This window comes from Zonotrichia leucophrys, chromosome 17 (assembly GCF_028769735.1).
Source record: "Zonotrichia leucophrys gambelii isolate GWCS_2022_RI chromosome 17, RI_Zleu_2.0, whole genome shotgun sequence".
In the NCBI taxonomy this organism is placed as follows: domain Eukaryota; kingdom Metazoa; phylum Chordata; class Aves; order Passeriformes; family Passerellidae; genus Zonotrichia; species Zonotrichia leucophrys.
Genome location: NC_088186.1, coordinates 3795348 through 3817630, shown reverse-complemented (window position 1 = coordinate 3817630; position 22283 = coordinate 3795348). Strand labels below are relative to the sequence as shown.

General features: G+C 46.4%; 3 protein-coding genes across 5 annotated transcripts; 1 reads left to right on the top strand and 2 right to left on the bottom strand.

Moving 5' to 3' along the window:
• Positions 1-86: 86 nt before the first annotated feature.
• Positions 87-5433, bottom strand: LOC135454937 (surfeit locus protein 1). The gene is made up of 9 exons (XM_064727629.1): positions 5300-5433; positions 4558-4639; positions 4323-4450; positions 3899-3981; positions 2939-3130; positions 1900-1972; positions 1362-1524; positions 754-835; positions 87-564 (listed from the first exon to the last, which is right to left on the bottom strand). Exons 1-9 carry the CDS (start codon positions 5384-5386, stop codon positions 498-500), a joined length of 957 nt encoding a protein of 318 aa, XP_064583699.1. The 5' UTR covers positions 5387-5433; the 3' UTR covers positions 87-497.
• A 6-nt stretch (positions 5434-5439) lies between these two features.
• Positions 5440-8454, top strand: SURF2 (surfeit 2). Its single transcript, XM_064727628.1, has 6 exons — positions 5440-5584; positions 5964-6118; positions 6333-6436; positions 6831-7022; positions 7561-7712; positions 8350-8454. The coding sequence occupies exons 1-6, from the start codon at positions 5477-5479 to the stop codon at positions 8431-8433; spliced, it is 795 nt and encodes a 264-aa protein (XP_064583698.1). The 5' UTR covers positions 5440-5476; the 3' UTR covers positions 8434-8454.
• Positions 8455-8752: 298 nt separating this feature from the next.
• Positions 8753-22281, bottom strand: SURF4 (surfeit 4). Of its 3 annotated transcripts, none has more exons than XM_064727623.1 (6): positions 22132-22281; positions 15214-15400; positions 14066-14142; positions 13431-13474; positions 12333-12519; positions 8753-11649 (listed from the first exon to the last, which is right to left on the bottom strand). In XM_064727623.1, exons 1-6 carry the CDS (start codon positions 22177-22179, stop codon positions 11383-11385), a joined length of 810 nt encoding a protein of 269 aa, XP_064583693.1. In that variant the 5' UTR covers positions 22180-22281; the 3' UTR covers positions 8753-11382. The 3 variants fall into 3 exon arrangements, with proteins under 3 accessions (XP_064583693.1, XP_064583694.1, XP_064583695.1); XM_064727624.1 differs by lacking the exon at positions 22132-22281 and adding an exon at positions 21041-21061; XM_064727625.1 differs by lacking the exons at positions 15214-15400; positions 22132-22281 and adding an exon at positions 15058-15113.
• Between the last annotated feature and the right edge of the window lie 2 nt (positions 22282-22283).

Sequence of the window (22283 nt, the reverse complement as noted above, 5' to 3'; positions counted from 1 at the left end):
GCCACAGGCTGCCTTCCCCAGCTAGAGCTGAGTGTCCACAGTACCCTCTAATTCAGCTTTGCTGCTGTTCCATGTAAGATGCATGATGCAAGTCACAAAGCAAAGACCTGAAGGCCTTTATTTATTCTGCTGCAGCTGCTGTGAGCCATTCCTGACTTCAGGAAGGACTACTTGCTGCAAATAGGCCGATTGACAAAATCCTCTGGATTTGTCTTAAGGAAAAAAAAAATGGAGATGTTAAAATGTAGTTTGCAACCAACCCCAATAGAAAAATGTATTTTTGTGATTACTATTGAAGTTCAGTTCTCCCAAGCTGCAGCCAAATCACACTGGTGGGAGCTTGGTTTGCAGGGATTGCTTCAAGTCTGTTTGCAGCTTGATAATGTTTGCTCAAACTGCTCTGGAATTCCAGGTGCTTCAAGTATTTAGTGATCAGGCTCCTGTCATCCATAAAAGTCTGCTCTTGACTGTAGCACAAAGATGTTTCCTCCTTCCCCTCACAGAGGTACCTTCTGTATAAATTTCTTGTACCACAAGAAGGAAGTTGCAGCACACAAGCCGTACCTGTGAGAGAATCACACATTGGCACCTTTCCAGGGTGGACTGGGCCTCCTTAAGACAGCTGCAATAACCAAATCAAACCTCCTGGCACAAGCTATTGAGGTTAAAACTGGCCTTTTGTACCTCAAGGGCTCCTCCAGAGGAGGTCCCTTACCAGGTGGCAATACTGATGTGCTGGGGTTGGTTCCTTACCAGGTGACAATGTACTGCATGTGCTCGTTCCTCAGGCTCACCCTGGTCTGGCCCCCGATGGGTCCCCCTGGGACTGTGCTTTCTGTGGGGACAACACAGCCAAGGTAAATCCTTACCTGCACAGTGTGGGGCTGCACTGTGTCTAAGAAGGGAAGAAGGTGATCAATCTGGTGGTGTTCCCAAGTTCACAATCCCAGAATGGTTTGGGTTGGAAAGGACATAAAGCTCATCTCATTCCACCCCCTGCCATGGGCAGGGACACCTTCCTCTATCCCAGGGTGCTCCAAGCCCTGTCCAACCTGGCCTGGGACACTTCCAGGGATCCAGGGGCAGCCACAGCTGCTCTGGGCACCCTGTGCAGGGCCTCCCCACCCTCCCAGGGGAAGAGTTCCTTCCCAATATCCCATCCAACCCTGCCTTCTGGCAGTTTGAAGCCACCTCCCTTGTCCTATATTTGATGCTCCTGACAAAAGTCCTCGTCCAGCTGTCTCATAGGCTCCCTGTCACCTTCAATAGAGTGAGCTGGCAGAGCACAGGAAGAGAACTGAGGGCAAAGGGAGGGAGAGTGATGCAAATTGGATGTGGGGCTGGGCCCCTCTGTGACTTACTGAAATCTGCATCGATGAAGATGGGCTCAGCACCGGTCACCTTGGCCATGGCCTCCAGGTCCCGGTAGTGCCAGCGGTTTTGTTCAATGTTGTTTTCAGGCACAAAGGGTTTCCTTTTTTCTGTTAACCTCACCACCCCTGTGAGAGTAATCTCATCTTCAATCTGAGGAGCAGTGCAGAAAGAAAAAAGGAATGTTTCAAGATTGATTTCATATTCTGACACATCAAGTCCTGTCAGGAAAATGTGGCACTTGAAGGGTCTGAGCATAAATGAAGTGGCTGTTCCCTGCAGAGGGGCAGTGCTGTAACACAGCAGGGAAAAAAGCAGAACAAGAACAGCTCCTTGTTTGTAAAACACGTTATTTACTTAACAAAAAGGTGGGAATTAAAGGTTTGTTGTCTTTGAAAAGTGCAATGTCTAATTAAATCACCTCCCATGATGCTGAACATAGCTCCTGCCTTTCTGGATTGGTGAGTGGTGCCTCTGGGTAACCAAGGGGCACAAAGGAACACCCCCCATTCCCTGGATCCCCCTTACCTGTCCCTTCAGCCTGGTCTCTGGTTTCAGTTTATTCTTGGGCACAAATCCTCGGTTGACTAAAATCGTGACCCTAGAGTTACATAAAGAAGCACTGCTCAGGAGTGGAAGGGAATTTATTCCTGCTGCTGCCTAGAACTAAAGACCAAAGAAAGAAGCAACCCACGTGTTTGCTGCCACTTTTGCTGTCACCCAAATGCACATTATAAAGGAATTTAAATACAATTTCAATTGGAGTGATGTCACAGACTGAGAGATACCTTTTAAGGCAGGGAAATAAAGGTTGGATATTAGGAAGAAGTTTTTTTACAGAAAGGGTGATAAAGTTCTGGAATGGTCTGCCTGGGGAGGTGGTGGAGTTACCATCCCTGGATGTGTTTAAGAAAAGACTGGATGTGGAATTGGGTGCTGTTGCAGACATCTTTTCATTAAAATCCTTTCATTAGGATTTTTCTTGCTGAGAAGTTGAGAAGTTTCAGCAACAAAATGTAAACAATGGTTATCTGCTGCTGTGGAATGCAACAGGTGCATCTGTGATTGGTCCACCTTGGATGTTTATAATTAATGGCCAATCAAGGCTGAGCTATCTCAAACAGAGTCCAAGACAGCTAGTTTTTGTTACCATTCTTTTCCTTCCTATTCTATTCTTAGCTAGCCATCTGAGAGGAAACCTTTTCTTCTATTTCTTTTTAGTATAGTTATAATATATATAACTATAATATATAGTTAATATATATAATGTATATAACTATATATTATATATATAATATATATAACTATAATATAAGTAATATATATATCGTAAAATAATAAATCAAGCCTTCTGAACATGGAGTCAACATTCTTGTCTCTTCCCTCACCTGAAGACCCCTGTGACCACTGTCACAGGGTGCCATGGTTTAGCTGAGGTGCTGGGGCTGGACTGGATTTGATGATCTTTAGTGATTCTGTGAGTGATAGATACAAACCCAACCACCAGGATTCAGATTTTCCAAGGAGAAGTGCGTGCCCCCGTGGAGCAGGGCCCTCCTGGACTCACCCCAGCTCTGTGCAGTAGAAGGGGGTGATGACGTTGGCTCCGTTCTCGGGGTGGGACGAGATCCTGCCGGCCTCGCGCGCCTCGCGCTGGGGGTCCAGCAGGGAGCGGGGCAGCAGGTACAGCTCCTTGGAGTGGTCAAAGCGCCCCCGCACCCGCACGGGCCTGTACTCCAACTCCTTCAGCTCCATGGGGCTGCAAGGAACAAGAAAAAACCAAAATCACGGCTGTGCTACGTGAATTCAATCAGGAGATTTTATTGCGGGATTCTCCTTTTCCCCAATGGTTCACTCCGATGGAGCCTGTTGGCAAACAGAGGCAGAAGACAAACAGCTCATGGAATGTGGCTTAATGTATTTCAGCTGTCCCAGAGAATCAAATAGAGATGATCAAGAGCATCCAGGGAGAAGTTATTTTCCACAATATCTGCAACCCAGGTATCACAGAGCAGGTGGACTCACTGCCTGTGCATCCAGCCATGGGAAGTGTTTCTTTCCCATCCCACACCATGAAATCCAACAACTGAGCCCTTCTGAGTGTTGTGCCAGGTGACCAAATGACCTTAAAAATCCCTCTCACATCTGACACAACTGCTCCACATGTCCTGCTGTTGCTCCAAGACTCCCTGTTGCAGTAACAATTCCTTTGGGACACCACAGACACCCAAGTCCTACTTCCCCAGTGAGATTAAAAATGCCATGAATTACATCCCACATTCTCCTGAACAGAGATTCATCCTTCCCCAAGCATTTAGAGTATCCCACAGGAAAGAACTGACATATCCTTTTACTAAAAATAAATAAATTATCAGGATCTCTTTCCAATTTGCTGGCACATCCTGATTTCCATTGCATCCCTTCATTTTCATGCAGGTCAGTTCAGCACAAGCTCATTAGTGCACAGTCCACATCTAATATTCCCAGCCAGTGCTCTGTAGACAACAAACCATCCCCGTTTCCATACTCTAATGTCAGAGGGATGGGATCTGCTCTGGTTCTTGATGCCAGCTGTGCAATCAAATTTAATTTCCACTTGCGCCGCTGAACCTGGAAATAAACAAACACAAAAGAAACTCCTTAGGGTAGAACAGAGCAATGTGACAACCCCTGCAAGCCTTAAAACCTTGGTCATAATTTTATCATCAGACCTTGCCTAAATCAGGGTAATTGGAGACATGAATTTAATTTGAGGAAATATTTATACTAAAATAAAAGTGTAAAAAAACAAGGCTTCCTTTAAAGACTTACAAGTGGACACTTGGAAAACAGAGATGTAAAATAACAGCAAATCGTTAACCTGCCTGTTGTCTGAACCAAATCAAACAGATGGAAAAACTTGACAGTTCTCAAGTGCTCATTTTTTGAAAAAATGAAATATTTATTTGTACCTGCCATGTGCCGAGACCAAACGTGGTCAGAGGGACGAGGAGAAGGCCCCATTTCAGCAAGGCATCCTCTCCAGATTTGCCAGCAGCTGCTGTGGAACTTTGTGGTCTGCAGAACCTCAAACAAACATCTACAGAAAACCAGAATGAGGAACAGGATTCAGAGAAGAAATGCCAAATTCCTGCAGGAAATATTACATCTTGGTATTAGGGTGAAACAGGGCAGAAGCCCAGATACCTTTAGTCTTTTGAATCAGACCAGAACCTCCCTTAGTCAGAGGACATCCAAAAAATGTTCTTCTGATCAAGCACTGTGATGCCTACACGGAATAAGAAAGATCCTTTGTAATGTTGCTGCTTTATAAAGCTTGCATTTAGGTGATATCAGTGATTGATGATTGCGTGAAATATTTTTTTATCCACTGATTTAAGTCTCAAATGCGCAACTGCCTGTGACACACTATGGGCTAGGCTATAATTTAAATTGAATAAGATAAAATTTCCGTTACAGAGCTGCCTATAGCAGAGCAAGGAACTTCCATCTATGCTATCAGCAAACACTCAACAGCTTAATCTATTCTTGACAGAAACAAGGGCCTACAGGGGATGGGATCAGGGGGCTGAAACAGGGGACAGGATAAGGGGACAGGATGAGGGGACTGGATCAGGGGACAGGATAATGGGACAGGATCAGGGGACAGGATGAGCGAATACGGTGAAGAGACAGGAGCAAGGGACTCGATCAGGATGAGGGGACAGAACGAGGGAACTGAAACAGGGGACAGGATCAGGGGACAGGACGACTGGACAGGATCAGGGGACAGGATCAGGGAACTGAAACAGGGGACAGGATCAGGAAAAGAGAGAAAGGGACAGGACGAGGGGACAGGATAATGGGACATGATCAGAGGACAGAATAATGGGACACGATCAGGGGACACGATCAAGGGGCGGAATGAAGGACAGGATCAGCGGCTTACCCGTCCCGGCCCCGCTGCCCCGAGGCTCCCCGGGCCCCGCCGCTCCCTCAGCAGCCTGGGCGCCGCTCGCAGCACCACCGCGGCCATGGCAGCCCCGGCCCGGCCCGGCCCGGCCCCGCTGCCCCCGCCCTGCCCGCGGCCCGGAACGGGAAACGCGCCCGGGCCCGGCCCCTCGCGATGGCGGCGCCGGGCCCGGGCGGCAGCGAGGCCGTGACGGAGGTGCCCGAGGCGGAGCGGCTGTTCCTGAGGCAGCACCCGCTGCTCAGCCCCGCGGGGCCGGGCAAGGTGCGGCCGTGGGAGGGCTGTGAGGGCTGGGGGGCACCGAGAGGGTCCTGAGGGGATGGGGCCGTGATGGGGACGGCACCGCGTGGTACCCGATGGCCCCAGCGAGCTCCTGCCCCGAGGGGTTTGTCCGGCCCTGGTCTGTCCTGCCCTCCCCAGCCCGGGGATGGATGCGGGAAGGGTGATCAGGCATTGGAAGGGGCTGCCCAGGGAGGTGGTGGAGAACGACTGGACGTGGCACTCAGTGCCATGGTGTGGTTGACAAGGTGGGGATCGGTCACAGGTTGGACTCTGTGATCTCAGAAGTTCTTTCCAACCCAATGGATTCTGACATTGAGTGGGATGAACCCCTGGGTTTCCTGACCATCAATGTGTTTTTCAGGTGAGGTGCAGGCTGACAGGACACGAGCTGCCCTGTCGCCTGTCGGAGCTGCAGGCTTACACCAGCGGTAAGAAGTACCAGCGGCTCATAAAGGCAGCCAGGGAGTTCGACTATGGCACGTTTGAGCCCCACATAGTGCCCAGCACGAAGAATTTGTACGTATTCTCCCTCCTGTGTGTTGTGCTTTACACTTTGTTTAATCTCAGACATAAAGTGGTTGCGCTTTACAAAGCTCTTAGGTCTTTATGGATTTGGGGAGACTGGGAAAGGCTTTATAAAGTATTTATCAACTTCGCAATGCTTGTAAGTGAAAAGTTCTGAAGTCATGCACACTTTAACTCTGTTGCTGGTCCTTTCTGTGTCTGTCAGACACCAGCTGTTCTGCAAGCTCACCCTCAGACACATCAACAAGCTTCCAGAGCATGTCCTGCGTCACGTCCAAGGGAAGCGCTACCAGAAGGCCCTGAAAACGTGTAAGTAGCTTTTCTGGAGCTGTACCAGGCAGCATTTCTTTCCTGAGCTGTTGAGATTCCAGCCTCTCTCTGAAGTGGGTGGGACAGCTTTGTTTAAATTGACAGCAGTGTGTTACTATGTGTCCTACTCAGCTAGAAAGGAAGGTCTCGGATGTAGGGGGCAATTGGCTTCTAGCAAATACCTTGGAACATCCTTCTGTAAGAGTATTAGCTGTGAAACTCCCCCAGGGAGTGTGTGATCTGTATTAACATCTTCCTTGGTCCATAGTGTCACTGTAGATGTATATTTGGAGCATGCTGGACTTTGGAGTTGCATTTCCTACAAGCTTGAGCTGGGAATGGGAGGACTGAGGGGCTGGGCAGCTGCTCAGTGCTGCCTGACCCTCTCTCTCAGATGAGGAATGCCAGAGGGAAGGAGTGGAGTACGTCCCTGCCTGCCTGAGACAGAAGAAGCAGCAGGCACAGCACCCTGATGACCAAACAAATGGGAGCAGGCAGGGTCACAGGAAAGAGGAGTTCTGGGAGCCAAAATCCAGCGAGGAGGATGGAGAGGACACAGACGACAGCATGAGTGACCTGTACCCACGTGAGTGAGAGCCTTGGTGACATCCATGTCCTCAAGGGAGTTGCTTGGTTAATTGTCTCCCGATTTCTTTACACTGCTGCTGATGCTGGTGTGCCAGAGGCACCTGACTTCATCCAGTTGGGAGTCCTGGGTTTTGGAAAAGCTTACCTCCACCAAATAAGAAACAGTTAATGCTAATAACAAGTTGGATCATGCAAGGTGTGAGGGAAGGGATACAAAATCTGCTGGGATTTGCTGTTTTAAGAATCTCCACTTTCCCTGTTTCTCAGCAAATCCTTGAAAGAAGGTGGTCAGGCCGTTCTCCTGACTTAGATCTGGAGGTGCAAATCCATCTTGTAACACGTGGCACCACCTGTGCTGACATTCCCAGAATGGGAACAGAAAGAGCACCAAGGCACATTTCCAATAAACACCAGCATGTTTATTTCCCAAGTATTTCAGTAGTGACACGTGGTGACTGGAAGCAGCTTTAAAGCAAAGGGAGGGGAGGCAGAGCCTGTGTGCACAGGGAACTGATTTTGAGCTGAATCTTTTTTAGCTGCACTCTTCACAGAAAAAAACCCAGCAGCTGCAGAGAGCACAAAGGGCAGCGATGACTTTGTGACAGACAGCGAGGACGATGGCACCAAGCAGAACGGAGAGCACGGGGCAAGGAGGGACAGCAGCAGAGCAGCTGGCAAGAGAGGAAAGGTGGGAGTCATCCTGTGCCTGCAGCAGCAGGGGCTGTGGAGCTGGGATCCCAGCCCGTAGGTGTGCCAGCTATTCCTGTCTGGGAACCAGCAGAAGGTGCAAAGCTGCTCAGAATAATTTTTCCCTGTGTGCCAGACAGTGACTTGCATCCCAAGGTGTGAATTCCTGCCATATTTATGGCAATGTTTATTCTGGGTAGGGAGTGAGGGATGTTCCTGCCTGTACAAAGAGCTCATCTAGGCTGGGATCCTGCCCCACACCATTGGAGAAGGAAAGATGATGTGTGTCCTGTGGGTTCTGTAATTGTTCTCCAAATACACCAAAGAATTGAACTGTTTTGCAGTCACAGAGTCCCTCTAGACCATTTTTCTGCCACTGCCTTACTTTATAAATGTGTCAAAGTAGAAAGTCAGGGCTGGATAAAGTTAGGATTCATTGCTGCAGGGAGCCTGTCAGTTTGTACCTAATGAAACCATCAGAAAGGGCTGCTGAGCTGCAGGATCCTGGCTCCATGGGCAGACTTGGGCTCATTCTGGCTGTTGAAGGAGATCACACTCAGTTTCTGTTTAAGCTGTCTCAGGCAAGGCTTGATCTGCATGTTGGAAATAAGCTGATTAACTTTTATTTTTCCCTTCAGAAACAGACAGGCCCTGTAAAGAAGAAATTCAAGAGCCATCACCGAAAACCCAAAAACTTCAAGAAGGCAACCAATGGGAAATAAATTTTATGATAAATACCTGGCTGAAGTCTGCTGTGTAACAATTCCAGTGGGAGCACAGGATGAAGTGTCTGCTCTTTCCAGTTCTGTTTCAGGTGTGGAGGGGAATAATGGGCTGGAATTAAGTTGCATTCCAAGAGCTTCAATCCAGCCCCACACTGAGGGAAGGATGGCTGCTGTAGTCAAGTCCAGAGCTCAGTTTTTTACAGAAAGCTGGTTTTTCTTAGGCAGGAAAGCAGAGCAGCTCAGCTGAGTTTTTTACAGCAAGCTGGTTTTTCTTAGGCAGGAAAGCACAGGAGCATCACCAGCCACACACCCCAAGTGGATACAAAGATGCCATTGTTTTATTTTGATTGTTTTCAAAAATCAAAACATTTTCAAACACAACTAAGGTACAAAATACAGCATAAAATGAGAATTTATACTTATTTCTTTTTTTTTTTTTCCACATAGAAAGCAAAAATATATTCAGAATGAATTCCAGAACACTTTGCAGAGCCAATTGGTAGCTGACATCCTGCTTGTGAGAGCTTCTCAGCCACGGGGAGAGGTCACTGAATTTCTGGGAGATGCACAAGTACAGCAGTGTATGTAGGAAACCAGAATCTTCTGTATCAGGACTCACAGTTAATAAATCTGCACGTTGTGCTGCCTAGAAGTATCTGATAATGCCCTCCACCTAACTGTGTCCCTGGAATACTGAAATATTCCTGCTGCAGGGGACAGCAACAGTTCCTTTTCTAGGGTCTTGTGTTGGAAAGGGGACTTGATTTCTGCAGAGGAAACTGGTCAATGTTTCAGACTAGTCTGTCATCCAGCTCCTTAGACAGGACACAAGGAAGTTGAGAAAGACAAGGGGCTACTTGCAGGAGTAGTTTGTGTCATTTATAAATACTATGAACATCAACAGCAGTTCAGGTATGTGAGAGTGGCTGCCTTGATCAGTCTAGAACCGTTGTAAGACCTGCAGAGGAACAGTGAAAGCTCCTGTGCTGCAGATCTGGCACTGAAAGGACCAGTGTGTTCAGGCAGGAAGAGTCAGGAACACACAGAACACTTTGAGGTGAAGATTTCTCTTGCAAAACTTCCTTGAAAAGAAAGCCATCAGTGACCTGACCTTAATGCTGAATTCCCCTCCCATCAATCTGGACACGGGGGTTGGACTAGATGATCTCCAGAGGTCCCTTCCAACCCTAATTATTAATTATTAGGGGATAGCAACTGGCTTCCTCCAGCAGCAGCACATCTTGCCCTTACAGAGGCTATTATCCCCTTAAGATGATGAAATCACTGGTTGAACTTTCAACAGTGCTCTTCTATTTTGCATTAGTTCTTTCAGCCCAGTTTTCTCTCCTAAAAATCAACTGTTTAACTGAACTGTCCAGGTGAGTGTCCTTATCAGGAGACCCTGGGGAACAGCTCCCACTGGAGATGTTCAGCTGAATTCCTCCTTGAACAAAGAGGGGAGGCAACAGAGCAAGGAATCAGTGTAATGGCAGGAATTTGGTAGGGCTCGTGCTGTCTAGAATTCTTCCACAATCTAGTGAAACAGGTTCACACCTAGACTAAGAGAGGACACAAAGCCTCCCCTGAGCAGCACTGAGCATGGTCATGGCACAGAGGTCGTGGCACTGAGAAGCCACACAGGGCCTTCCTCTCCTCACCCTCCTCAGCTCCTCCCAGGGAAGGTTCACCCCTGGCTGCTTCTCCACTGCCCAGGCTTTGCACTCCCATTCCTCAGCTAGAACCGTTTGCAGAGTTGGGAACAGGAGCCATTTCCACACTTGCACCCTGCACAGCCCAGGGTGCTCTGAGGTGGCAGAGGAGGATTTCTGAGCTCTCTGTCCTGGAGAGCTCTTCAGTCAGCTGGGACTCCTCCAGCCAAGAGACTGACAGAAGTGAATCTAAGAAGCAAAGACTACAGATTAGGAGATTGACTGCTCTCATCTGGCAAGTACTGAGTGCACAGAAAAGGGGAGTTTCTGTAATTCTCAAGACATTTTTCACCATTAACCTGCAATTCAAATATGAATTTGGGGTATATATGGATGGAAGCTGGTTAATAGCAGAAAGGAGCTTTTATTAGGGAACCTGCAGCACAACTTGGCTCCCTTCTTGGGAATTCAGGAGGGGCAACTTTTGGGGAAAGAATGTAGAATAAAGAATTCTTTTGGCACAGAATTTTCACAGAATCTAACGTTCTGTCTCTTCAGGATTATCTCCCCCACTTCCTTTAAATCTGATTAGCAATACAGGATTCATGATTAACAATACAGGATTTCCCCTTGCTCCCCTCAAGGGCAGAACTGGGACATGTTAGAAAACCCTCTCCCTTTTCTTACCCAGAAAGGAGTACAACTACTTCCAGGGTTTTCTTTTTGCTTTCTGTTCAGGAGCAGGAAAGACCCTTCCCTGCTGAACAAAAGGGAATTACAGGCCTCTGAGCAGCAAAATAACAGTGATTTTCTGGGTTTTTTTTGATGCTGCTTTCCACCTTGATAAGCAATGCTATAACCAGCATGGAACTCCTTATGCACAAGACAGTTTTGATAAGGGCAAGAAAGGGGATCCACTTTTTTAGTTATAGCTACAACCCAACACCACACTGAATGATCCAGCTGTATCTGCTCACCTTTCTGCAAATTTTAAGACATTGCTGACATTCCAGACAGCAACTGTTCTACTGCAATTCACTGAAGCATCAGCAAAATGCAGGTTTCCTTGGGTTAGTTCCAAATCTAGGAAGTTAGAATAAGCCTAGGCAACATTCCTTGAAGAAATAGGATTTTATCTATTGTATTACTGGTGCCACAGTAAATCAAATTCAAAACATCTGTGCCTTTTATAGGAAGGGGGCATGTACGTGTAAAATGCTGGCAGTTTTTGTTGAATCCATAGAGAATCAGTTCTGGACTTTAGTACAGTATGTCCCAAGAAGTGTTGCTATTCCTGTTACCACTCTTTTTTCTTCTCATCCATGGAGACTCCACCAGGACCCAGTGCAACCACGAGGAGGAGCCCTCCAATGACAGACATGGTCTGGAAGAAATCGTATTTGAGGAAGTCGTGCATGGGCTTGTAGGCTGGGACGGTCCAGAAGGCATTGAAGTAGATGTTGATGCCAAAGAGCCAGATGACCAGAGTCAAGGCAGCCAGCTTAGTCTTGAAGCCAATTGCCACCAAGATAATCAGGGCTGTGCCCACAATGTTCTGCAGAATCTGCAAGGAAAAAAGCCATGAAAAAAGCAATTTACTTATACAGTTCTTAAATAGTTACACCAACATCAAAATAAAATAAAAACAGATACACCAGAGCAGAGTTTTTAAATAGATGCAGAGCTTGGATAAGTTCAGTTGTCATGGCACAGATAACCTAATAGTATTTTCTAAAGTATTAATTTTTGTCACAGACATATTTTATGAAAAATCCTTTTGCTAGGATCCTTTCTCCTGAGAAGCTGAGAGGCCTCAGAAACAAAATGTGAACAATGGTTATCTGCTGCTGTGGAATGCAACAGGTGGATGTGTGATTGGTCTCATGTGGTTGTTTTTAATTAATGGCCAATCACAGTCCAGCTGTCTCAGACTCTCTCATCAGTCACAAGATTTTATTCTCATTCCTTTTTATTCCTTTTAAGCTTTCTGATGAAATCCTTTTTTCTATTCTTTTAGTGTAGTTTTAATATAGCATTTTCTTTTAACATAATATAGATCATAAATTAATAAATCAGCCTTCTGAAACATGGAGTCAAGATTCTCATATCTTCCTTCATCCTGGGACCCCTGTGAACACCACCACAAATTTTACTTAGAGATTTCAATTGAGCAGATCCTGCAGCCCACCTGGGCACTGGTGCTACACTCTAGTTGCTCAACTCACACTTTAATGCTGAGATACTTACGGAAAAGAAGTTCATGTCAAAGTGTAGCAGTGTCATGAACATGAGGACGAGCAGCACACGCCCCCCCAGCTGCATGTACTGCTTTGGGGAGCTCTCCCTCATGGTGGGGACACCAGCAAACATGCTCTTCCCCTCCGAGCGGGACTCAGCCAGAAGCAGCAGCAAGCCTCCCCCAAGGGCAAGATTCCTACACAAATGGGGAAAAAGGAAGAAAAAAAAAAAGCAGTTTAGTACAGCTTGCACTGATCTATATCTGTAAAGTCTTATCTGACAATTTCAGTGAGATAATGTGAGAGTGAGGAGTGACTTGCTGTGCACTGTGGGATGTGTTGGTCTGTGTTAGACTTCCCAGCCCCAGCAGCACTGAGCACAGCCAGGATTTATGGGAACACAGCCTGCCAGGGAAGTCCAGCACCCACCACCCAGGCACAGTTGCTTCAGGGGTTGTTACAACACAAATTTCGTTGTGTTTGAGTTATTCTGTACCTCAGGTTTAGCCACATATGCCAAAGTAGTTCAGAGGTTGCTTTGAGAAAACAGAGCAGCAGCACTGCTGGCAAGTTACACATTGACAGGGCTGTAGTAAGCCCAGAGTGCAGCTCCTGTGCTGGCCTCCCCTCACAGGGGTGCAAAGGCAACAGCCAGCCATCACTCAGGGCCTGGCAGGAAAGCTCATGTTTACAATCTTGTCTTCTCCTTAGGGAAGGTGTTAAGAGGTTTAAAATCCCAGAAACCACTCCAGTGACCACATGCTGTATTTTCTGAGAAAATGGCTTCAGTCATGCAGAAGCAGAGTTGCTATTTTAGCCATTTAGGAAATAAAAGCAACTCTGATCAAGTGCAGACAGTTGGTTGAGCTCTTAGCAGCAGAAGCACTTGGATCCTAATGGATCAGGATTACTCTTTCCCTTCCTGAGCCTGCTGCCTACAGTTTAACACAGACTCCCCTGATTTTTCAAAAGCTGTCATTTCTTCTTTAATGTAAATGCATCACTTGTAAAATCTTTCTAGTAAATACTATGTACAAATGTCACTTTCTCTGCCCCCAAGTGTCAGTTTTCATTCTGTTTCCATAAAAACTTCCAGAAGCAGGCATACCTCATCAAGAACTTCAGGTCCCATAGAATGCTGTATGCAATAGTCTAGGCAAAGAATAAAACAGGTTAAAACACCATATAAATGACACTGAAGTTCTGAATTTCTGTTACAATCTCAAGTCTGTAGCAGACACAGCAAAATTTGATTATAAATACAATATAGTGAGGGAAACAAGGTAATTACATCAGTGTGGTAATGAATCCATGTAATACAGGGAAGGGAAGGCAGAATTTGATTTGTGCTTTAGGGCCCCCAAAATTCCCTCATTTTGTAGGGGAAGGAAGCTACTAGATAGGATCCTTTGTGATGGGAACACAGCTGAAGGCCAAAGCAACTGCAAATTCCACATTTGGCTCATTAAGTGACATCCAGGTAAATTACCAGTTACTTCTGCTAAATTGGTCAAGGTCAAGTATTGAGTGAATGTCTCCAAGCTGACTAATTGCAATTACATTATTGGGCACATCAGGAGAACAGAAGCAGCAAAATAGTTCAATGCCATCAAGGACTGGCACTAAGCCAGGCTGGAGAAAAATTCCAGGGTTGCAAGTTATATTTAAACATGTTGGGAGTACTGGGGCTAAGAGAGATTTGAAAGGTACAGTTTAGAAGGGATGAAGATTTAAGCCTCCTACCTGTAATGCTATAATTCCAAACAGTCCAAAGCAGGCATATTGCACAAAGTTCCTACTCAGCACCAGGATACAGCCACCTGAGGTGGGGAAATTGAACACAGTTACACTTGGAAAAGCTCCTGCAGGAATGCTAACTTGGATTTTCCCTTGTCTTTTGTGAGATAACTGTTAGGTCCATCATGCTTTTTATTCCTTTTCCTTAAAAGGATAAAACCCAAAACCTTTCTCAAAACTTCCATCAGAAAGCACCAACAGCCTCTGTCACTTTAACATGAGGACTGGCAACTGCATTAAATTAAAGTGACTCTACAAAAAATAGTGAGGGCAAAAAATCTAAATCAAGACACAAGATAAGAAATTGGCAATCAGGCACAGTAAATCAGGGACATAATATAAACAGAACAGGATTTTTCCTCTCTCCTGAAGGAAAGGCTGTTCTGACAGCCTGAACCCACCCAGCAGTGCACTCCTTCTGGGATTATTTTGATTCCTGGAAAAATTTGGAAAAAGTTCTGACACAAGCACCTCACTCAGGCTTCAATGCACCCTCTCCAGGATAAGATTTTGCCTTGGAGATGAATGCCCATAAAAACAGGAGGCTGAGAAAGCCTCAACATTGCCCTGTTTAAAAGAACAGGAATATTTAATTCAGAGCACTCTGGGTGTGGCATACATGGATGCATGTACAGAACTGAAACCAGATTGACCTGATGGATTCTTGGCATCTGTGACTCAGAGGCAGCGTGTCACAAAAGCTCTCTATGACTGCTTCCAGGAAAGGCTGAAGCAAGTCAATGCAGAGCTCTTTCCAATTCATTCAGCCCATGTAGTACTATCATTTCTGAGCTCAGAAATCAGTGAGGAATCCCACACTGTCATGATTAACAGGGCTGAACAGCCCCAGAGCCACTTACTCAGCTGCTCAAAGAGGTTTAGGATGACAAAGATGGAGGCCAGGATGTAGCCACAGTTCCAGCCCCAGAGTCACTTACTCAGCTGCCCAAAGAGGTTTAGGATGACAAAGATGGAGGCCAGGAAGTAGCTACAGTTCCAGCCCCAGAGTCACTTACTCAGCTGCCCAAAGAGGTTTAGGATGACAAAGATGGAGGCCAGGAAAGAGCCACAGTTCCAGCCCCAGAGTCACTTACTCAGCTGCCCAAAGAGGTTTAGGATGACAAAGATGGAGGCCAGGAAGTAGCCACAGTTCCACGTGCCATCGATGTAGTCCCTCTGCTCACTCCACTGGAACCACATGCGGATGCCATCCTCCAGGAAGGTGCTGATCAGGCACAGCCGGGCCACGTGGGGCAGGTACTGCTTGGTCACCCTCAGGAACTGCAGGGACACACAGGGCATTAGCAGGGAAGGCAGGGGAAGGGACACTGCAGGGATAACACAGCCCTGCTCTCTGCACACTGACATCAGCAGTTCTCATGCACTCAGGGTCACCGACATCCAGAGAGAAAGTGGGATTTGGATTTAATGAAATGCTTCTTCACACACAGCAGGGGAAACCTGTTGGCATTCTCCACTGCACTAGGAGTTGGAAAAAAGCAGAATCCAGCAGCACATTTCTGTGTAATAGGAACTGTGCTTTGATGGAGCTCTCACTAATGAAGGCTGACCTTGGTTTTAGTTTCTCTATCTCAGGGTTTCATGTTACAGCTCAGCTATCAGATAGCCCAGAGCTGAAAGGGCAATCCTGCTCCCACCCCTGTGCTCAGGCACTCAGCACCCTGAACAACCCAGATTCAGGGAGCCAGGCTGAGAGAAGACAAATTCTGTACAAATTTTAAAAAAATAACAAACTGAATTATTTGCCAAACTCCCTCCAAGAGCTCAGTGCAAACAAAGCACATGTACTTGAGCAGCAGCAGATCTTAGCTCCACATAACCACTGCATGGAACTGCACCCTCTGTCCCCTGGGCAGGTTTTTATTTCTATTCAAAGGAGCATCCTCTGCAGAAAGGAAACAGAGGTTTACAGCCACAGTTCAGTGCAGTGGTTAAAAGGAAATGATATCATCATGCAACAGATGCTGAGCTTTAGTTTTTGGGAATGGAAGATGTATCTGGGCCCCCTTCATCTTGCAGGCTCCTGGATCAGTTTGCTCTGTAATTACAACAATTAAAGGAACAAACACAAAATTGCCAGAGTCTAGAGGGTTGTGTTCTATAGGGCTGTGGGGTGCACAGGAAAGCTTACTGCTCTGGGTTAGGACAAGTGTCTAATTGCCAACCCATTTTCTAGGCAGCACTGGTTATTACTTAATTGAGACTTCCAGCAGGAAGGAGACAAAAGCCACTTCTGACAGTTTATTCCTGCCAGCAGCAATCAATCAGTCAATACTAAAAGCTATGCAAATGACAAGCCTAGCTCACTGTGCAATTACAGATTATCACAAGCAAAAAAAAAAAATCAGCAAACATCCTTAATGGTCAATTAAATAGTTAATATTGGAACAAACTGCACTGTTGTACTACCTGTATCCAGAGTCTAAGGGTCAAAATTCACCTTAATCAAGAGCATTTAAGTGCAGCTGTACTCTGCCTCCTGAAGGCTGCCACTCCAGGCTTTTTTAAGCCATGTCAACAGTTGGATGAATGAGTCAGAAGAGAATTTCTGATCTTTGTCACTCACTGAATGAGACACACATGTTGGTTTACAGCTTTCCTCCCTCCTGGGTTTCACTGTGAGGTCGAGGAAACTTGCTGAGGAATACTAAGAATAAAGTTCTTACAAACCAGAAGTCGTTTGTAAGATACAGAACAAAGAACTTTGGTCTAGAAAGAAATGAAAGAAGACAAGTGCTGGGGATCTGTAAGGAAAGGATAAAAACAGTGCTGAAAGGCTGAAAAAAGCAGCAAATAGAGAATATCTTCCTCCAGGCCTCATCTTTGCTGTTTTGAAGTGGGAGTTGTCCTCATTTTCCCCTTCCCTTGAACCATGAAGAGCACAGGTGAAGGATCCAAGAAGACATTTAACATTTACCTGTTCTCTTGGCACACACAGAGGGAATTTAACACTGGCCATTGAACACGAGTGCACACATCCAATGGGCTCCAGACAGGTCAGAGGAGCTGCAGCCCATGGCTGCTCCAGTGCTAAGCAACCTCAGAGCACACACAGCTCCTGGAGCTGCACTCAAATTAAACCCCTGCACACAGCAAACTCAAATAAGCTTCAGAAACAGCCTGTGGGAACAAAAAGCCAAGGCAAAGGAAGCAGGAGATCCAGAGAGAAAGGAAAAGAACAACTACACCATAACTACAGGAAGAGAATGTAACAGGCATCAAGTGATCTCACAATTAGAGGATCTGGGTGTAAATCACTCCAATAATTTAATTAAAGATGGAATAAATGACAAGAAACAGGAGAGCTCCAGCAGTGGGACTCAGTGAACAGCACCAGGCACCCTGGGTTTAGCCTTGCACAGCACCAGCACTGTGAGGCTCAAAAGCTGCACCCTGAGCCCACTTCCTTTCAGATTCACACAGATAGAGTGGCACAAATGGGAAAATTGCAGTTTGGTATGTACAGCTAAGAAATGGGACCTGAAACACCTCCATTGGTGGAGGTGGCAGCATTAAACTCACAACATTAAAAAACTGCCGGGCTTTTTCTGCTCTGGGCTCAACTGCTCTCCACATGTGCTGTCTCCTTGGAAGAAGTGAAACATCATGAGAAAAGACAAGAAAATGCTAAATAAAACTATTTTAAAGAAGAACAGCTGGTTGTGTGCTGGCAGCCAAGTCACTGACATATGCCAGAGGGGCTTTGTGTTGCCACTTCCCCCTCTAATGGGATTAGAAAGGCAAATATAGATTTAAATGCTCCTTTAAGTTTAACAACCAAAGATGTACAAGAAGATCCAGGGATCCCTCAATCAAAGCTCTGCTCAATCCCCCATTTTTCTAAAGGGGGACTGAAATTTTCAAAGCCATAAAGGCCTGACCAAAAGAGAGGCAATAAAATGATTCATTTGGACCCAACCTCCAACAGTTTCAAATTTGCTGAAAGTCCACTCTGTTTTGATAAAAGTGTATAAAGCATGGTACAATTACAGGTATTTCAAGTCCAATAAATGGACATGAGTTGGGAATTTTTGCAGGTATGTTCTGTCCAGGCACAAAGCTTTTTCCTGTGTATTCATGGATTAGGGAAATTCTGATTATGGGGAGGAACAGCACACTGCTCATCTGTACAGAAACCCTCCTGAGCTGCACAGCATTGTGAGTCTGGAGCTTCTGATAAGGCATATCCCAAAAATCTTCAACACTTTTAAGGGATTGCTTTGTTCTGGGACACCACTGATCATTCCTGGGAAAGGATGCTCAATCCACAAAGGAAAAAAAATAACTTTTACCAGCTTGGATACATTCATTCAGAGATCCCACCCCAAAATCATAGGGACAGCAAAACCCATCACATTCATTAGCCCAGTGCCTACAAATACTGTAAAAAACTGGGAATAGCTTTCCCATTTATTTCCAAAGGCAGGAAAAGGGCTCTGACCCACCAGAGCATTGCCAGCAATATTAATTAGGTTTTTAATTGCAGGAAGATTTCTCAATGCTCTTCCCTTCTGTAGTGTGCTTTATAGCAATTCCCTTTTCCAAAAGGCTATTTATTAATGAAACCTTTAAAATGGTACTTTTAGGAATTTATTGCATTTTACTATCATTCTTCATGGGAAAATTTTTCCTTTTTCCTCAGCCTAACCAGAACAGGCTACTTGGTTTATAATGATAAACAATCAGTGCATTGCCATGACAAAGTTTTAGAGAATATTTCCAAATTCAGTTTTTTTTAATTTAACTGACAAAGTTCAGACTAACAATGAAATTTTTTTTCTTCCTTCCATTTTTTGCAAAATAGGATATCGAGGACAAGAAATAATGGGTTCAAACTAAAATGTAAGCTGGAAATTAGGGAGAAATTCCTCCTTGTGAGGGTGGGGAGGCTCTGCCCCATCCCTGGCAGTGCCCAAGGCCAGGCTGGACAGGGCTTGGAGCAACTTGGGAGAATGGAAGCTCCAATGCAAGGGGCAGAACCCTTAAGGTCCCTTCCAACCCAAATGGTTCTGTGATTTTATATCAGAATTATCTGGGCAAGATAAATCAGCATTTATCTTGGAAAATGAAATGAACTCCCCCAGTCTGGCTGTCCCTGCAGCCCTCTCACTGCTGTGCAATGACTCAATAGTCTCCTTGCTTTTTTGTTCAGGAATCTTTTTTTTTTTTCACCCACATTCCTAAGGATTTATTCCTACAGATTATTACAGACACTAGGAAAGTTGCCTGAGATCTGCTCCCTCTTAGGAAGGGATTACAAAGCAGAGACAATCCTAAACACTCTCTGCAGGCTCCAGATCCAGCTATTTTCAGTACTTGGTGGCTCCACTGAAGGGGTTGCCAAGAAATATTTTTTAAAAATCACTAAAAATCAGCTTAATTTCTGAGGATGTAAATTATTGAGTTAGTAACACTGCTGTTAGTGTTCCCTCACTGCAATTCCTTCCAGCTCAGAGCAGCCTATTAACACAATCTCACCCCCAGTATTGCCTCAACTCAACCAGAACATGGACATAACTGAACCAAGTGGGAAAAAAAATCCTCAAATTTTTCTCCTGCCAGTTCAGCTCCCCAGTTCAATGAGAAAAGGGGAATGCAGCCTTGGGAGAAGTAAGACAAACCCTTTCACTGACAACTTAGCACAGCTCACCTCTGGATTAACAGCCACTCACTACTGCTGAGCATCCAGGGCATAATTTGTTAATTCAAAGGGAAATTACAGTATCTGGGAAAAGCTCAGCTCTGCTGTTTGAATTTAAGGAACAGATTATTCTTGCTTTTGTAAGAGACATTCAGGATTTGCTGATAAGCCATGGAATTAACTCTAACATTCTCCCACAGGGGTTTTATGCTACAGAAATTAAGGCTCATTATGTGTTGAGCACCAGTACAGAGAGTGGAAAAGGAAGAATTTCACTGAGAATGCATTGAGCTCCCAGCACAGCCATTGTCCAGCCTCCACCAGGGGAGTTTCAACACAGTTTCAGTCCAAACATTCCAAGTACTTTTTTAAATCCAAGATGAACTAACAGCTCCTGCAATGCCAAGTGTTAACTTCACAATATATACCAAAGGTTAGTGTTTAGCAAGTCACTCCTACATTGGTGTGACACTGAGCTTTAGCAGCACACACAGCACTGAGAGTTCTGATTGAGCTACCAGGCAGAATTATCACAGCAGTTATTACTCAGAACACCATAAAAATTCTTTTGCAATCTGCTGGTAAGAGGAGCAAAACTCTAAATTCTGCAGCTTAAGGCAAGCCTCATCTTTAAACAGGATGTGGCCAAGCACAAGTGAGTTTGTGCCATTTAAAACTCACTTCAGGAGGAGGAAAACTACATTTGAGCTGGACAAAAGAGCTTTCAGCAGAGTGAAAAAAGGGGTGTTAAGGACATCTAGAAATAACCCCACAGGAATAAATAGAGAGGTGTTATAAAAAGGCCAGGACAAGCATTGCAAATTTTGGCAAGAAATGTGAACACTGCAGTGATGGTTTATTTCTTCTCTAAAGGAGCAAGAGGACAAGGTAAACAGAGAATGACCAAAATAATCCAGATATCCCTTAAACTGAATATTCCACACACTACAAAAAGCTTTAATCTAAAACTCTAAATCGAGTTTTCCTTCATCCATCCGGGGGTGGGGAGGAAGTGCAGAACAGGTTTTCCCAGTGAAATCAGTGAAAGACAGAGGCAGCACAGCCCCCTCAGAGCTGTGACGTGTTATCGTGCACCACACAACTCACACTAAATCACAGTGGTTGTAGAACCAGGCAGAATCAGATTTTCCAGCCAATTTGCTGAATATGATTACTTGCTGTTTCTCATTGTCGATTAGATGAATCACCATGACTGTGAAGATCTTTGCAACACCATCCCCAGCAGAGCAACTACTTACACTCAAAATAATCCTGTTGTCAGACATTGTAAGAGATCACAAACTTCTATTTAACAGAGAAATCACTCGGGCCTCCACTGAAATAAACGTAAGAAGGTTTACAAGACAACATCAGCTTGTTCACTTTCCTTTTGCCCCAATCCTGAGCACAGCACCACGGTGCTGACCAACCTTTTCCAGTGTGGGCTTCCAGAAAATACATCAGGGTTTCATGAAATCACAGAACGGTTTGGGTTGGAAAGACCCTAAAGTTCATTTTGTTCCAAACCCCGGCCGTGGACAGGAACACCTTCCATTAACCCAGGTTGTTCCAAGCCCTGTCCAGCCTGGCCTTGAACTCTTCAGGGATCCAGGGGCAGCCACAGCTTCTCTGGGCAGCCTGTGCAGGGCCTGCCCACGCTCACAGGGAGGAATTTGTCCCTAACAACCCCTGTCAGGTTGGATAACCCGGGCACGGTCCCATCCCTGCCAGCTCACACCTCTCGGTGCCCTCTCCACCGGCCGGGAGGGTTCCTGCTCTCCTTCCATTTAATCCCTTCCCAGAGAAGCGCTGTCCCCAAGGAGAACTCGGTGTCCGAGGGCAGGGGCGGCCGCTGGGCCCGCGGCGGTGGGAGCCGGGCCCGGGGTGCCCTCGGAAACAACTTACAGGAAACTTACAGGAAGGATGGAAACAGAAACAGGCAGTGAGAAGGCAAAGTAGACCGGTACACAACGAAAGAGCGGAAACTTGGGCTGGGTATTGGGAAGGAATTCTCCTCTATGAGGCCGTGGCACAGAGAAGCCGTGGCTGCCCCTGGATCCCTGGCAGCGCCCAAGGCCAGGCTGGACCGTGCTTGGAGCAGCCTGAGCCAGTGGAAAGTGTCCCTGCCCATGGCAGGGGCTGAACGAGACGATCTTTAGGATCCCTTCCAGCCCAAACCACTCCACGGCTCTATGATTCCATAACCCCACCGCCCCGCCGCAGCGCGGCCCCGAGGCGGCAGCGACCCCGCCGCCATCCCGGCCTGCCTCAGCCGGGCCCCTCAGCGTGGCCCCGCCGCACAAAGGCCGCCGGGCGGGCGCGGAGGGGGGGGAGGCGAGCAGGCACGCACCTGGTCGGCGAAGTCCTCGGCGGTGTTCATAATGTCGTTGTGGCCCATGGCGGGGCCCGGGCTGGCTCGGGGCGGGCGGGGCGGTGGCGGGGCCGGGCCGCGCTCGGTGCAGGCGCTGCCACGTCGGACGGGCCGGGCCTTGAAGGCGCCGC

Bases quoted from the DNA above. Each gene is read 5' to 3' on its own strand.
- LOC135454937 (XM_064727629.1), bottom strand. From the start codon at position 5,386: ATGGCCGCGGTGGTGCTGCGAGCGGCGCCCAGGCTGCTGAGGGAGCGG. The intron at 1,973-2,938 runs GTGAGTCCAGGA...ATGTAACTCTAG, and splicing joins TTCTACTGCACAGAGCTGGG to GGTCACGATTTTAGTCAACC. The intron at 565-753 runs GTAAGGAACCAA...ATTCTCTCACAG, and splicing joins ATGCAGTACATTGTCACCTG to GTACGGCTTGTGTGCTGCAA.
- SURF4 (XM_064727623.1), bottom strand. From the start codon at position 22,179: ATGGGCCACAACGACATTATGAACACCGCCGAGGACTTCGCCGACCAG. The intron at 13,475-14,065 runs GTAGGAGGCTTA...TTCTTTGCCTAG, and splicing joins TTGGAATTATAGCATTACAG to ACTATTGCATACAGCATTCT. The intron at 12,520-13,430 runs GTATGCCTGCTT...CCATTTGTGTAG, and splicing joins GACCTGAAGTTCTTGATGAG to GAATCTTGCCCTTGGGGGAG.
- SURF2 (XM_064727628.1), top strand. From the start codon at position 5,477: ATGGCGGCGCCGGGCCCGGGCGGCAGCGAGGCCGTGACGGAGGTGCCC. The intron at 6,119-6,332 runs GTACGTATTCTC...TGTGTCTGTCAG, and splicing joins GTGCCCAGCACGAAGAATTT to ACACCAGCTGTTCTGCAAGC. The intron at 6,437-6,830 runs GTAAGTAGCTTT...CCTCTCTCTCAG, and splicing joins CCAGAAGGCCCTGAAAACGT to ATGAGGAATGCCAGAGGGAA.